Source organism: Arvicanthis niloticus, chromosome 12, assembly GCF_011762505.2.
Source record: "Arvicanthis niloticus isolate mArvNil1 chromosome 12, mArvNil1.pat.X, whole genome shotgun sequence".
Taxonomy (NCBI): Eukaryota; Metazoa; Chordata; class Mammalia; order Rodentia; family Muridae; genus Arvicanthis; species Arvicanthis niloticus.
In genome coordinates this window covers 15,634,346-15,650,398 of record NC_047669.1, presented here as the reverse complement: position 1 = coordinate 15,650,398, position 16,053 = coordinate 15,634,346, and the positions used below count along the sequence as shown (strand labels likewise).

At 47.5% G+C, this 16,053-nt stretch overlaps 1 protein-coding gene across 4 annotated transcripts in view; it reads left to right on the top strand.

The window, feature by feature from the left end:
* The first annotated feature begins 342 nt into the window (after positions 1 to 342).
* Positions 343 to 16,053, top strand: part of Mb21d2 (Mab-21 domain containing 2) — a 97,608-nt gene continuing 81,897 nt past the window's right edge. The window contains exons 1-3 of one of the 4 annotated variants that reach the window (XM_076942755.1): positions 1,165 to 1,214; positions 4,137 to 4,190; positions 6,140 to 6,256. Coding sequence is in view for 2 of the 4 variants with exons in the window: in XM_076942754.1 (XP_076798869.1) it covers positions 1,004 to 1,214; positions 4,137 to 4,190 (265 nt within the window). In the remaining 2 variants the exon portion in view is untranslated. Of the gene's footprint in view, positions 1,215 to 4,136; positions 4,191 to 6,139; positions 6,257 to 16,053 lie in introns of all 4 variants that reach the window. The other 3 variants (XM_076942754.1, XM_076942756.1, XM_034515687.2) reach the window with 3 other exon arrangements.

The following is a 16,053-nucleotide window of genomic DNA, read 5'->3' as shown; positions in this document are numbered from 1 at the left end:
CCTCTCCCTCTCCCACTCCCATCTTCCTCGTACCCTGGGGCAATTCATTGTTTTCCTTTCCCCCACATCTGCATTTGTATCCCTATCTGTCTGAGAGCTGGTAGGCTCTCTTTACGGCACCATAAGTTAAGTTGAATGAGTTGTTATTCAGGCAAACTAATTACCAAGGGCAAAGGTAGGATACTTGAGTAGTTAATTGGAAATGTCTATATGCGGCGGCAGGGTTGGTACACGGTTTTGATTCGCTAATTTTATTCTTGGCAATCTAGACGACAAAGGACAGAAGGTACATTTTACATTTTTTTCATCATCCAAAGGTACTGAAGTTCTCGGGATGGACATTGGAAATGCGCCCACAGACACGTTCTCGCCCGGGACACCGCCCTAAGATCAGAGTAGGAAGACTCCTTTCTCCTTGGATGCGCTTGGCAAGCCCTGCCCCTAAAGAGGGGCGGGGGTGGAGGTGGAGAAAGAAAGCGTCCACACCACGCGCGTCAGCCGGAGTACCGACTGGCAAGTGATCCGGGCGCGCGAACCTCTGCCATTTATTTATTTATTTCTCTTCCCACCGGGTGCGCTGTCCCTTTAAATGGGAATGCTGCTGTCGCTGGCTCCGTAACACCGGAGCCGGCAGCTTGTTGATTTCGGCGCTGGTGAATTTCACATTGTTTCCACTTCACTTTCCTTGCCCCGGGGGAGGCTCGGGTCGGCTCCCGGACGCCACCGCCGATCCCGGCAGGGGCTCGAGGAGGCCAGGGGCTCGCGGCGGCGCAGCGGGCGGGGGCGGGAGGACCGGGGACCGGGGCCACACGCGCACCTCGCCGCAGTCGGGCTCCTCCCGCGAAGGAGCGCGGCCGCCCGGAGCGCAGCGCGGCGCGGGGCCCGCCCAGAAGCCAGCCCGCCCACGGGCCGGGCTGCCCAGCCGCGCCGGGAGGCCGGGGCGGGGTGGGGGGCGGGGGTGGGTGCCGCGGCCGCCGCTGAGCCGCCGCTCGGCGCGTTTTGCATGAAGATGGCGGCTCCCACCGCCAGCAAGGCAGCCTCCCTGGGCTGCAACAACAAGCCTGCCTTCCCGGAGCTGGATTTCAGGTCTGGAGCTCGGGTGGAGGAACTGAACAAACTCATCCAGGAATTCACCCGGCACGATCAGCGGGAATATGACGACCAGAGAGCGCTGGAGATCCACACTGCCAAGGATTTCATCTTTTCCATGCTGGGTAAGGAGGACGGGGAGGATGTGTGAGTATGCGTGTGTGTGCGCGCGGGTGTGATGGAGCGGGTGGGAGCTCTGGTTCCCCGCTCTGGCGTTTGCCCGGGGTGTCACCCCTGGTTCCGTGAGGGTCCCCTTTCCTCTCCACCGCCAGTGCAGCCACCCCCTCCGCTCCTGCCTGCTGCGCTCGGCGCGGGGTGCCCCTCTCCTTCCCGATCGCCCGCTCTTTTGTTGGTTCCTCGGCCGTAGGGCTGGCGGGCAGGTGAGGAGGCGGCGGGAGACGCCTCCCGGCTCCGGGAGTCCCCGAAGCGGCTCAGGCCGGCTGACACCGGCTTCCCTGCAAGCCCGGGCAGCCCTAGTGGAGGCCGACCCGTGCGGGAGCGACAAGTTGCTTCTGTCGTGGTTGCGGCGCGGCGCTGTCACGCCGAGCCCCGGGTGGCCAAACTTGTTGGGTGTTCCAGAGTAACCCGCGGAAGTAGTCCGGGCGCCCGAGTTGCCTGCAACTTTGATTTGCAAATCGACTTCCCTTTGAAGGGGTCAGAAGCATTTCCGGTGCTTCTCCGGGTTGTGGCTGAGCTGGAATTCCTAATTCCTTGCTCGTACACGACCTAGCTCAGAGCTCTGGCCGCGGAGGAGCGCTGTCCCCCTCGTCTTTGTGTATTGTCCTAGTACTGGCTAAGAGGAGCTCAAGTTTCCCACTCCGAGCAGCCCTGGATTAGAAAAATTTCCCCCACGTATCCTCCAGTTCTTCACCTACGGGGTCTGGAAAAGATAAAGAAAAATAATGGGTTCCGGGGATACAACCCCATCCCTGGCGTCCTTTGATGGGATTATTGCTTCTGAGTTGTAGAATGAACATCCGCTGCTGGGAGCCTCGAGTGTGAAGCGCTGTCATGCAGCAGTGGTGGCCCCGTGGTTTACATTCAGCAGGGCTAGACTGAAGGAGCCGTGCTCCCCAAAGGTTTCCACAGTCAGTTTTTCAGATAGTGGTAAATGTGATGGACAAAGGCCTTTTAACTACGGGACAGAGTCTTTGCATTCTCTTGGGATCTAACGAGATTGAACTGTTGCTGTTTCTCCGTCGGGGTACCTTATTCTCTCCAGATGTTCTTGCCCCTCTTAGCTCAAGTCGAAGTGATACAGATTGAACGTGGTCCACTGGTCCTATGAAGAATTAGGCAAGTTGGATGGGCCGTGTCTTCCTTCTGCTGCTCACCCCACACGTGTATTCTAGGTATTCTAGGTGGTGAATGTGGTTGAAAGATCCATATTTGGATGTCTGACTGTTTTAATGGAATTATTATTTTAATTCACGATGTAGTGGAAGTCAGCTTTCAGAAAGGAGGGTAAAAGCCCTTACAAAGCCTTAGAACCAAACCAGCGATTGTTAGAAAGACAGGTGTTGGGGGTGGGGGTAGGCACGCACACAGAAAGCTCAAGGCAGTTATTTAAGTTGCTTAACCATGGCCTTTCTCTTTGGCATAGCTAACCACTGCCTGCCATTTTGGCATAATAGCCCCGCTTGTCTCTGTCTAGAGGCAGTGGTGAAGATAGTCGTGGATCAGACAGTGGGCAGTGATTCGGAGATTAAGTTCAAATGCCCGTCTCAGTGGGAACTTCTGCACCGTCCCTTCATCTAATACAGTGAATTAGTCAGGTCTTAAGTCATGTACAAAGGATAAGTTATTCCAGGGCACTTTAATTTATGCTTGTGTTTAATGTCACAAGCGGCATTGTGCGGACAGGTAAACAAGATTTCTTCTCTTCCTTCTCAGTCCTTTGACCTTGGAGGGGTTGCTTTCTCTCCCCTGGGACTTTGGCATTTGCACCTGCCTGAGAGAGACTTCAGGAGTATCAACTAAGCCCTTTGCCCCCCTGGATACTACCAGGCAGATGGCGGAATGAGCTTGCCTGTGTGTGGTACTGCATTCATTTTCGAATCCCTTGGTTTCCTTTAATGAGGTGCTGGCTTTTCTAGACCAGTGAAGGTTTGGCGACAGCCAGGGTCCCCATGTGGATTTACTTTTTCTAAAGCAGATTTTCGCTTGGCTTAAGAAACAAAATCTCTTTTTTCTGTACACTTTCTTTCACTTGCTATGGTCTAGAGTTTTCCATGAATATGCAGATGAGGTATCTTGATTAACCCCAAGCTTGTTAAGGTGTCGAATGGGTGGTATCAGGCCGTCGGCTTAGGGAGTTGTTGCGTGTGAGCGTGTGTGTGTGTGTGTGTGTGTGTGTGTGTGTGTGTGTGTGTGTGTGTAGTTCTTCTGGCTTTGTTCTGTCTCTGTCTGAACTGCACCTGAGGATTGTCAGCAGCTTAAAAAAAAATCGTTATCCTCTCAGTCAGGATGAAATGACAAAGTCCAATCCTCTTTAATGGAAATGTGGATAATGCTATCTCTGTGCGCAGGGCGAGCCCCTATCTGTGCTACAAGGTTGTTAGCTTGGACCGAGGCCCTTGTACCTTCCCACTTTTTTATTTTATCTAGTTTTTTTTTTTTTTGGGGGGGGGTGATGGTGGTGGTTTCTGCAGATTTGTGAAGGAAGCAGACAGTGTACTTCGTAACCCTTCAGCACTAGGACCCCCACTGTCCTGTGCAAGCAGAATCTGCACAGGCCGAGCCCATTGAGGGTGATGGAAGACTCTGGGTTCTATTCTTTGAGCTGAGATTCCAGTTCCTTTGGAGGCCAAGCATGAGCTGGAATCAGGGGTCACTTCTGTTTCCCTACACCTTGCTCTTTTAGGAGAACGATTGCTGTTATTATCTAGTTAATATCTGAGAGACCGGAGTGTGTCGAGAGGCTGGAAGTACATAATGAACGCCATTTATCAAAATTCATAGAACTCGCTAGAGTTCATTAATGTTTTAATAATATTTGATATTTGCATACTCTCTCTGCTGCATCTTTTGTTACCTTCATTCCCTAGTGAAGTCGGATGGAAGAGTCGTGATCTTTCTGTGGGACATCTGTGGAAGACAGGGTATGCAGTAGATGGAGAAGTCGGGAAGAGATGTGTAGTCACCAGCAGACCAGGGCTTGGTGCCATGGCCTGGTCATAAGAGTAGCTGTCAGTTGCTGACCACCTTCTCAGGTCAGGTGCTCCGTGGGGGTCTTGTTGAGCAGGGGCTCCATTCCCAACTCACAGGTGAAAATGCTGACAGTTAGTGGGGTAAAGAGACCAAAACAAGTGGTTAATAAGTCATAGTGACTCAGACACGTTCCTCTCCTACTTGAGTGCATTAAACGTAAAAGCATGAGATTCAGGGAAGAGAGAGAGAGTTGTTTAGAGAAAGCACTTGTTTCAGGATTTTTGCTTCTGTTTCGAGCTGAGAGTCTTCACATAACGCAGGCAGCTTCTGCAATGATTGCTGAAGCACTCCGAGCTCAAGTGTTTTATTCCGTGACAAGATCACCTATTTGAATTCTTGATTGGGAAAATCACAGTGACTGCCATACACACTGTAGTTCCAGCCCCACTCTGCCCCTTGCTGGCTGTGTGGTATTAGTTTTTTAAATCTTTTAGACATAGATAGGACCAATACATCCTTTCAGCATGACATCTGAATGCTAACTGGAAAAGAAGAATAATATGATTTTATTATTTAGTTGAAGAAAGGTGCTATATTAGGGAACACTGCGGATTTCATCTGAAATGACTCCCGCAGCTTCACTTCAGAAAGAAGTGTGGAGTACAGTTTGCAGTAGCCTAGAGGATATTGGCTGTGGCCGAAGGGAGCTGGGTTAATTCCAACACTCAACTTGTGTATGTTAAGCTTATAGTGTGTGCCTGCTATGAAGTTAGCTCCTTTGTCTAAATCTGTCATCTGTAATCTGACAGTCTTAGGGATGTGTCCCATCCATCTATTCTAAAGATAAAGCAGATGCCATCCTGAAGATGGACCACGGAGAGGAGCAAAGAGGACAGGTTCTGCCAGGATCACATAGAGCTTGAGTTTTGACCAGCTGCTTGTTTGCTGCTCTGTTAGGCTCGGGTGTTTTCAGTGCAAACGCCTGCATCCCCCTTGCCTTCTTCGCTCTTTGCTCAGACAACTGGAAGGACCTACATCCTGGGGAATACTTACTGGCCTGCTTTGCCGGTACCAGCAGGGTGATTTCTCTTTGCCCATTGGCTGCTGTCTGTTCCTCTCTGTACCTTTTTTTTTTTTTTTTTTTTCCCTTCCCACCCAGCAAGTACTGTTTGCCTCTGCAGGAATCTGAGAATAAAACAGGGAGCAAAAACTTTTGAGAAATACACACGAGGAGTCTGTTTTGGAACCCACCCCTTCCCCAACCCCTGCATTGGGCACTCACTCTACGAACAGGTTGTTGGCTGTCCCCAACCAGCCCAATAAATGTCATGTGGCCCCATCAGAGTGCTTCTGAGAGTGCTCTGCATTTCTGGACAATTGTCACACCTCCTGAGGGGGTCATGTGGAAGCGGTGACTTTCTGATCTGTGAATGCCAGTTCACCCAGCAGCATTTACTGCAGATGTTACCATATCAGCCCCTCCTCTGCTTGGTTTAGAGTTGTATTCACCAGTGTGCTATTTATTCCCTTATAAATTCTAAGATGGTTTCTGGTTTGCTCTGTTTCTGGAAACATCATACATTTAGGGCAGTAGGGCCCCTGTAAACATTTTTTATTTATTTTTATTTTTTTATTTTTTGTGCTAAGTTCAGTTGGTTCTCAGCAGTGGGCCCTTCATCCTCCCTAGGGGAGTGTCGGGAGCTGCTGTGAGTCCTGGGTCTTGTGGCTCTAGTGCCATCATTGGACTCTGCACGGCTCCCGATTAGGCTAAGCTTCTTTTGTATTCTCATAGCCTATTAGAGTCCCTCTTGTCAAACTGAGAACTTGTCACTGAATGCTAAACCCTTTCAGTTCTCCTGGGGAGCTTTAGAAAAACTCAGACTTTCTGGTCCCATTTCAGACGTATCGATTCAGAATCCCCAGAGATCTCCAAACTGGGCGTTCTGCACTTCTGTCTGTCTGCCTTAAAGCCCGAGGCTGTTCATTATTTGTCTGCTAGACCTGTTTCCAAGCGCAAGTGAGTGTCTTGCTGGCTATCCTTGGAGACTAAACCCATGCTGCTGAGCCCAGTGAGTGGGAAACCTCAGAAATCTGCCCAAGTTTACTATGAGCAAGTAGGCAACAAGGCTGAAATCTAAGGCCAGGCCAGTGCACAGCCTTTGATTTCGGCAAGGGCTGTATCCGCCTCCGCTTACCAGAGCTAGCGACCCAGCTTCTCCATCAGCCCTTCTAGAGTCTTGCTGTGTGATTTTGGGAAAGGCATTTTTGGAAGTTGAGTCTCAGCTTCTGACTATGGAAGAACAGGCCATATAGGGTTAATAACTGCACCTACTTCCCGTGTTTGATTGCTTTGGGATCTGAAGACTTTTGAGCAACCCAAGAGAAGGGCATTGAGGAATTCTGTTTTGTAGTCTGCGGTGTCTGGGTGACCCTTCGTCTCCTAGCCTCCGTTGGTCTTCTTTCTGCCCATTTCCTATAACTGGAACACAAAAGAAGCAATACCGTTCTACATGCTAATCACCAATGCTATTTCCACGCACATTTTACTAGACATCTGTGTTTACACTGTGCTTACACCTGTAGGTACTTACGTGTATACCGTTTTGTATAACAGATCCAACAGGATTTATGCTGTTTTTACAAGTTCATCAATATGGTGTCATATACCACACAGTGAAAGAGGGGCTCTGCCAAGGACCTTGTAGAATGATGGCCTTGCCCCGTCTTTTACTCAGTCTGTCTTATTCAAGGAGAAGATGCCACTCTTCAACTTGGGGCTCACTTTGTGGTTTACTAATTGAGGGTGACGGACCCCTGGCATGCATGACCTTGAGGGCGTTGTCACCTTTCAGTGTATCTCCTGTCCTACTTTGCAGGTTCCGTACAGAAGATTCATGTTTCTTTTTTTTCTTTCTTTTGCTTGGGTTGCTTTCTTGATTGGCTTCCTAACCTGGCTCCATGGAAACAATGAATGGGGAGTCTGTGAACTTGAATGAGAAGAAAGGATGTCTTCATTTTTATTAACCTCTATTTGAGACAAGGCATTTCCTCCCACTATAAATACAGTTGATAAAACTGTAGTAGTATTAGTAAGTAGTACCTATGCTTTTGTTGCTTATAGAAATCATGGCTATTTTTTTAAATTTATTTATTTTTTTACGTGCATTGCTATTTTGCCTGGATGTATATCTTTCTGAGGGTGCCAGATAGATGCCTTAGAACTGGAGTTATAGACAGTTGTAAGTTGCCATGTGTGTGCTAGGAATTGAACCCAGATCCTCTGAAGGAGCAGCCAGTGCTTTTAACCACTAAAGCATCTCTGTAGCCCAGGCATTTTAGTTCACAATACGATGTCACGTGTATTGTAGAAGAAACTGGGCCAGTGAGATAACTGCTAAAGGTACCTGCCCATGAACCTGATGACCCTAGTTAAATCCCTGGCACTCACGTGGTTGAAGGCAATGTAGAGGACATGAATGCTGGGACACATACATGTATGCACATACACAAAATAAATACATACAATAAAAAATGTAAAAGAAATCACTTACTGTTGTTTCACAATAAAGGCAGACACCAGCCTATTATTTATTTTATTTATTGGGTTAACAAAGAATCACATGTCCTGTCTCAGATTTACTTAAAAATGTGTATTTTAGTGCTGATTTTCTTTGAAAATCTGTGTCACATTGCTATCTCCATTTAAGCGCACACTGTTCTTGCCAGGCCTGAAGGAGTATACCAGTGATCCCAAAACTTGGGAGGTAGGAGAATCATGAGTTCAAGACCAACCTGGGTGATATACAGTGAGCTGTAAACTAGCCTGGCCTAAGAAGTAAGATTCTATCTCAAAAAACCTACGAAATAAATGATACATATGGTTCCTCACAGGAGTTCATAGACTAGACTGGACTGTAAAAAGGATCTATGCCACAAAAATAGTTAAGAATCCCAGTTGGACATGTTGCCTGTGCTTACGTAAAATCTTCAAAAAAGGAAATGAACTCTTTTCTGAAATTGCTGCATGATTTTCTGTTAAAAAAATGATCGTCTGTTAAAGCCACAGGGAACCATCTTCTCTGGAGCTGTGAGATTTTGGTCTTACTTTCTTAATGTGGTAGAGGAATGTAGGTGACTTTTTCTACATAAGATATTTCTGCTTTTCTTAAGATGTTCCCAAGGGCAGCGTAAGAAATGCCCGGTGTGTGCTGGGACTGCTTGCCAAGAGCAGCAAGCAGTGCCTGTAAAGTCATGGGCATGAGTTTTTTGTTATGGCCCTTGGTTTTTCTTCTCTGGGCATCTCATGATGCTCCTGGACCAACCCACTGTCGTTGCTGGTGGTTTGCACTAGTTATCTTTCCCAGTGTTTTATCATTTATGCTCCAAATCGTTGTATGCTTCCTCTGGGACTCCAATTACAGCCATTCTTTGTTATAAATGGAGTATTTATAGTCAATAATAATTTATCTTTGCACAGTAAACAAAGTGTTTTATAGACTGCAGTCCACATTCTTGTATTGTATAATGGGGTTTGGCTAGGTCTTTGTGAGAGATTGTATAGGCAGCTTTAACTGCCATTTATGCATGAGGGCAACGAGACCAGGAGGTCATGGGACTTGATTCAGGGTTGCAGGTTCAGTTGTGGAGCAAGACTCAGTCCAGCTATCACTGTCTCTTGGTGCAGGATACAGCAAAGAACTTTCAGGGCTTTCGACCCTCAGACTTCTTCCATGGGTTTTTGGGAACAATTCTATCTTGTCAGACACGACCAGGGCCACAGGTGTCATCTACCTGAGGGCTTTTTGTTTTCCTCCTGAGCTGAGGATTTGTTTTAGACAGATTAGCTGAGTGGTGCCACTTTAAACGCTGTGGCCATACATTTTCCTGATTGCTTGGCCCTGCCCAGCTTTTTCTTAAGGTCTGTGGCATTGTTTGCAATGCGCTTGGATAAATACTGTCAGCTCAGTGATCAGGTAAGGACATCTCATAATTATGCCGTTGCATGAGGTCCTGTCTCACGGGAAGAGCTATCTGTTTTTCATCTCCTCAGTGCCCGTGCGTGTGTGAATTCCCTCTACGCAAGATAGAGAACCAGAGACAGAACCACTGTAAATAAACAGGTGTAAGGAACTGTTACTCAATTTGAATTTTAAAAATATTTTTTTCCTCAGTACAGAAGACTTCATTACTGTTTGTGAGCTAAAGGAAGCCCAAAGCAGGAGTTGGTCTAGACTGTATTTGTGTTTATTTCTTCTAACTAGGGTTTGAATGCCTGCCATGTACACACAGCGGATGGTGCTAAGTGTTCATTCATTAATTCATGGTTGGTGTGGCAACCATGTGCTCGTGTAGCTACTGCCATCATGCAATTACCTTGTAAGAACATTGAGTGGTGTATTCGAACATCGAGGCTACCTCCAAGGCTTCTGTTGTCTGGAGGATGGATACTGTGATTAAACTTGCAGACGAATGGATCTTAAAGAAAACAAGTGGTGCAGCCGATCACAGTGAGGGGTATCTGGCTGGACAGAGTGCAGGTGATAGGGAAGGCTTCCTTGAAACAGAAGGAGCGGGTTGCTTGAAGCCTGGGCTTGGGTGTATATTCCAGGTCAGAACACAAAGTGGGAAGGGGGTACAGTAGCAAGCACTCTCAGGGCTACTTAAAGTATAGTAAATCTCACTTCATTTTCTGTAGGTTGAGGCTTTCCAGGTGGGACCACCCTTAGTCAAAGCTCTTGTTTTTGACATGAAAATTAGTGGAGATGAGGGGGAACTTAAGAAGTTAGATTACAGGGCTTTTATGATTTCGTAGTTGTACCATTCTGGAAAGTGGAGCTTGCTTTGTAGCTCAGGAGAGACTTGAACTCGTCATGTAGCCCAGGCTGCCTGTGAATTTGTGGCATCAACCTCCCTAGTGGTGAGCCTCCGTTGTCAGAATTCCAGACTTGTATTACCGTGCTCAGAAGGACAATGGATGCCAGAGAGGCCCTTTGCAATCCTGCTGTTCTCTGATTTCACTTCTGATAACCCTAGGGCTAGAAAGAAAGAAAAGAAATCCTGGGTTGATTTGTGAACACTGCACTGTTCAGGGGATGACAGTGAGCCTTTTGTTTTTCTCTGGTCCCCCACCCCCAAGTTTACAAAATACCTTTACATGCAGGTTATCCTCTGCCTGACTTACCTTAACCCTGTGAAGCAGGAAGAAAGGATGGCCAGGAAAATTCTTCTACCTTGCTGAAGGTCACAGACAGCGGCTGGTGGTGGTGGTGGGGGGGGGGGAAGGTTAAAATCAGACTCCAGTCCTCTGAAGAACACCCCATTGCTTGGCCTTATATGCCAGCTCTGTCCCAGGCTGTCTTGGAGTGGGGAAGGTAGCAGGCTTCTGGATCCCAGTGAGGTCAGAGGTCAGAGGTAGCATAGAGCCCAAAGCCTATGGGTCCTCATGTGCCCATGCCTGGATCCTTATTCAACTTTTAAGCACTTTTCTAGGCTGCTTCAAGAACGCCCTTCTAGCAGCTGCAGCTGTTCCTAATAACAGCTGCGTGTGCGGCTTGTGTTGTGATTAATAAAGGAAACTCAACAGTTTGTTCTCGAAACTGTGCCCTTGCTGTGCACAGCCTGCTTGCATGCAGGCTGCTTCTGATTTCGAGCAACACAGTCCTACTGGCGTATGATACACGAGGGGCTCACATCCTTGTTGTGAGAGGCAGGGTCCATCTGGAGCAGCAGTCCTCAACCTTCCTAAGGCTGCATTCGACCCTTTAATACAGTTCCTCATGCCGTATTGACCCCCATCCATTAAATTATTTCCTTGCTACTTTATACCTCTAATTTTCCTACTGCTATGTAAAATGTTTGATGTGAAGGATATTTGACCCCAGTAGGGGTTGGGACCCACAGGTTGAAAATGGCTCATCTAGAGCAAAGCCGGTGCCCTGAAAGTCTCTGGACATTTTGGATGGTAAGGAACAATCCTGTGGGTGGAACAATACTCACAATTGGTACCCAGCCCTTGTGGTCAGCAATTAAAGAAGCCCTCCTTTTCCCAGTTTGGCTGCTGGGTGGTTTCAGAGCATGACTGTGTATTGGTCTCTGGCTTATTAGCAGGGATCCCTGGCTTCAGCCCCAGTGCCTGATGTGTAGGTATGTGTAGGTGTGGGATGGAGACTCGAGTTTGCAGTTCTACACATCTGGTTAGGAAGCTTCAGCGACCACACTTCCAGAGCCACTGCTTCAAGACCCAGGATTGATAGCATTGGAATGTTTGGGGTTTTCAATAAGAAATACACAGCTTTTTAGATATTGAGACCAAAGAAAAACTTGAAAGAGATACAGTGAGGGTTGAAGCTGTATGTCAGGCAATATGTGAGCTCTTAGCTGATCCTCTTTGGAGGATTAGGGAGCGTTTGGGCTGTTTGCTTTGGAGACCAAGAGCATCTGGTCACATTGGAGCAGAATCATGACCTCGAGTTTGTGTGTGTGTGTGTTCATCTACCATAGCTTGCTGTCCTGCTTTTATTTTTAAATTGAAAATCTAGTTGTACGGCATTGGAAATTATAATAACCACACTAAATAATGTTTACTGCATCCTGGGCACAATTCTAAGTATATTATATTTGGCTTTTATTGACTAAATCAATATCAATCGTGCTGCGAGGAAGGTAATAGTAACCCTCATTTGCTCATAAGAACTCAGAAGCAAAAAGCAGTAATGCCAGACATCATTGAACTATTGATGGAGTGGGAATTTGAACCCAAGAAGTCTATTTCGGGCAGAAAACAAATGCATTGTTGTGATTTGCATAGGTTTGGTCCCCATAGACTCATGTGGTTTGAATGCTTGGTCCACAGGGAGTGGCACTACTGTTTGCCTTTATAAGAGTTGCCTCGGTCATGGTGTCTCTTTACAACGATAAAACCCTAAGACAACTGTGCTAGTTCATTTTTGTCAACTCAAGCCAGGGCCATCTGGGACGAAGGAACCTCAATTGAGAAAATATCTCCTTCGGATTGGCCTGTAGACTTCTTCTTAATCCTTGAGACTTATTAAGGGAGATCCCAGCCCGCTGTGGGCGGTGTCACCCTGGCAGGTGCTGGGCTGGCTGGGTGAGACCTGAGGAAGCACCAGTAAGCAGCATTCTTCCATGGTCCCTGTGTCATTCCTCCCTTGAGTTCCTGCCTTAGCTTCCCTCAGTGATGCACTGTGACTTCTAAGCCAAAATAAATCCCTTCCTGTCCAAGTTACATTTGGCCATGGCATTTCTCAAACCAAGACATATACGTTTTATACCTTCTTTCTTTTTATTTATTTATTTTTCTTTGTGTGTATGGGTGTCTGGCCTCCATGTATGTCTGTGGATCATGCTAGCAGAGAGCAGAAGGTGGCCCCAGATCCCTGGGGATTGAAGTTAAAGACAGTTGTGAGTTGTGAGTTGTGAGTTGTGAGTGGATGCTAGGAATTGAACCCTGAGTCCTCCAGAGGAGCAGCCATCTCTTCAGCCTCAATATACTATTTTTTTTTAACTTTTCTTACAAAAATACAATTAAAGAAACCTTTCCCATGTCAAATGGAATCCACCGAAAAGACCCATCCTGTTCAATATTACATTAGGTGGCTGGATTCCCTCCTTCCTGCGTTTTACAGTCATGGAAACTGAGGACCACAAAGGAGGGACTCCATTATCTTGAGCGTCAGCTTCACTTTTGGATAGAGTGGAGATTCACAGAGTGTTGAGCCACAGATGATACTCAACAAGATGTTTGCACACAAGCCAGCTCTCTGCAGTGTTTGTCCCTGAGGGAAGACTGCCTGGCTTTGAAGTCATTTCAGGAGGGCTCTGCTTCAAGGTAGGGGGACATTTCTCTGCTACAAAGCCTCCTTGTACTTTGAAGTTCCCTTAATAGCTGTTAGAGGAAGGATGCTCAGAAGAGAACCTCATGGTTAGAGTGTATTTTGGTCTGTCCTGTTTGCTCTGATCTTTTGGATTGTCCCCCGTCTCTACTTTGGCTTCTTTCCTCTGAATCCTGTCCTTTTACACCTGAACTGGTTTCATAACTCAGATGGATATTTTGATTTCCGAACAATCCAAATCTGGGGTAAGGAAAGCTGGCTAGTCTTCCCACTGGTTCTCCACAGACTGGTCTACATCTTGGGGAGAAGGAGAGGATACACTACCCTCTCTTTGGGTTGGTGGCCTGGGAGCTGAGACCTGAGGATTTAGCACCGTAACAGAGTTCTGAAGCAGTGAATCGGTGGTGGTGCTGAGACCAGTGTATTCATGCCATCACACACATGGAGATGCTGAACTCCAGTGGTGGGCAGTGACCTTCTTCAAGGCCACACGACAGTGGCGATGTGGATGCTCTCAGGGAATGCTTGCCTCACTCTTTCAGGTGCTTTGGAATCAGTAATCCATTTGATTCTGGTGGTTTACCATCCCCGGTTTGCAGTGTCTCAAAGTCACACGATCAGACCCCCCCACTCAGCCAGGTAGTGCAGCTTCTTTATGCCTTCCCTTCGCCTTCAGGAAGTTATCCCAGGCTCCGCGTGGTAAAAGATGGACACCCCTGGCTAGTGACAAGTGTTCCAGGGCAAGTGGAAGTGAGGCGTAGCAGGCTGAGCGGAGAGCAGCACAGTTCTGCTGTTCCGGAAGCTGAGACTGTCAGGGTCCTGTCTCTTGCTGTTTCTTGGGATCCCCCAGGACCAGCATTTCTTCGAAGCTGTGGTTCTGTGTGTTGAATACCCTTTTGTGTGAGACCTCATCTTGTCCCCAGGTTCCCTCTTTTTGAAGGTAAGAAGATGGGCTCTGGCTAATTGATTGACTTAAGCCCTACGGAAGTCGACTGGGCCCCTGGCGCTGAGGAAATCAGGGCAGTTTTGCAAGGGTCCTTTCCAGTAAGTTTCACTCCAGATTTAGAAGATTTAATGAGGGTGTAGTTAAAGTAGTCGGTCGGTCATGGGGTGATGGGGAGCAGATGATTTTCCCAGTGAAAGGTTGATGGCCGAGCACTGTTTAAAAGTACACTCTACACTGTAATCCTGCAATTAAAATTTATATTAGAGGAATTGGATTTTATGTGAATGAAAGGATCTGCTTCCTTCCTCCCCCTGGCCCCTGCCCCAAGACAAGGTTTCTCTGTGTAGCTTTGGCTGCCCTAGAACTCGCTCTGAAGACCAGGCTGGCTTCAAACTCAGATATCTGTCAGCCAGCTTCTGTCTCCAGAGTGCTGGGATTAAAGGCGTTGCACCACTAACACCCAGCTGTTTTGACCACTTTTGAAGAGCAACTAGTGCTTTGTTAAAGTCCATAGCCTGTCTGTGTCCCCGCGTATGGGCCTGCCTTTATACATGGTCTTGTTGTAAAGCACTGAACATATTGGAATATGCCACTGAGTCAGTACGTGATGACTGGTGTCAATTGTCAGCGTGACAGGATTGCTCTGGCCATGACCGTGAGAGGTTATCTCAGCTACATAAACTCAGATGTGAGAAAACCCGCCCACTGTGGGTGGTACCATTTCCTGGTCCTATTCCAGGCAGTATTAAGTGTGGAAAGGGAGCAAGCATGTGCTTGTTGCTCTGCCTTTTGACTGAGGATGCAATATGACCCCAAGCTCTGGCTTCTGTGATTTCTCCACCATGATGGCTAACTGAACTGTCAGCTGGAACAAGCTTTTTCTCCCATAGGTGCTTGAACAATATTTTATGACAGCCACAGGAAAAGAAACCAAGGCACAGTCCTTGGGATTGAGGTTGCTTTTTGCGGTCTTGGCATTGATGATATCAGAGGGTTGGCCTTAGAATCTGCAGAGAAACCCGATTCTGACCTACCCTACCCCACTAGGTCAAAACAAAAAATTTAAGTGGCCTTGAATCGCAGATATTTCTGAACAAAGTAGATGCTCATGGGAAAGCTTCGTTAAACTTCCTTAGTCATTTGGTTTCTGAGTGATTCTGTATGGGATGGGGATGGGTCTGGGTAGCCCAGGCTGGGTCAGATTTCTGAATTTTCTCTCCTTTTCCCTCATCCTTACTAGTTCTGGGATTACAGATGTGTGCCACACATGTGGCTGGCACAGGTGAGACACACTGTATGAGGTACTGAGTTTCACTGTTGTACATTAAGGTAGAAATCCTGATGGTACAGCTCGTGCTGCTTCCTTCTGCTTACGTGCCCCGCCCTCTGGCCTCACATGCTCCTCCCCCCTGCCCTCTGGCCTCACATGCTCCTCCCCCCTGCCCTCTGGCCTCACATGCTCCTCCCCCCTGCCCTCTGGCCTCACATGCTCCTCCCCCTGCCCTCTGGCCTCACATGCTCCTCCCCTGCCCTCTGGCCTCACATACTCCTCCCCCCAACGCCCTCTAGTTTCACAAGCCCGGCACTCCAGCCTCATGTATGTGCCCCTACACTCAGGTTTCAGGAAATGTGTTTTTCTTGAGAGGCAGCAGCTGATACTCTGGTCCTAACTAGCTTGGTCAGTTATGAATTTCTAATTGTTTGTGACCAACGTCTGATGTTTCCCACCACCTCAACGTCTCAAAGATGTTATCTGTATATGCTTTTGTTTCTCTTTTGTATGTCTGGAACACAATTCAGGGATGATTCAAGAGGGCCTCAACAAATGTTGCTAGTGTTATTGACAATTTTGTTTTTGTTCTGAACTTGGCTGTTGGATGTTGACCACCTATGGCCCTATACCGGCCCCCACAGTAGCCCAGGGTACCCTAAAGTGAGAAATTTCCCCAAATATGAAAGACTTGTGCTCAGATGATTGTGTGTTGACATAGAATGTTGGTGACTAAGGCGTTGTGC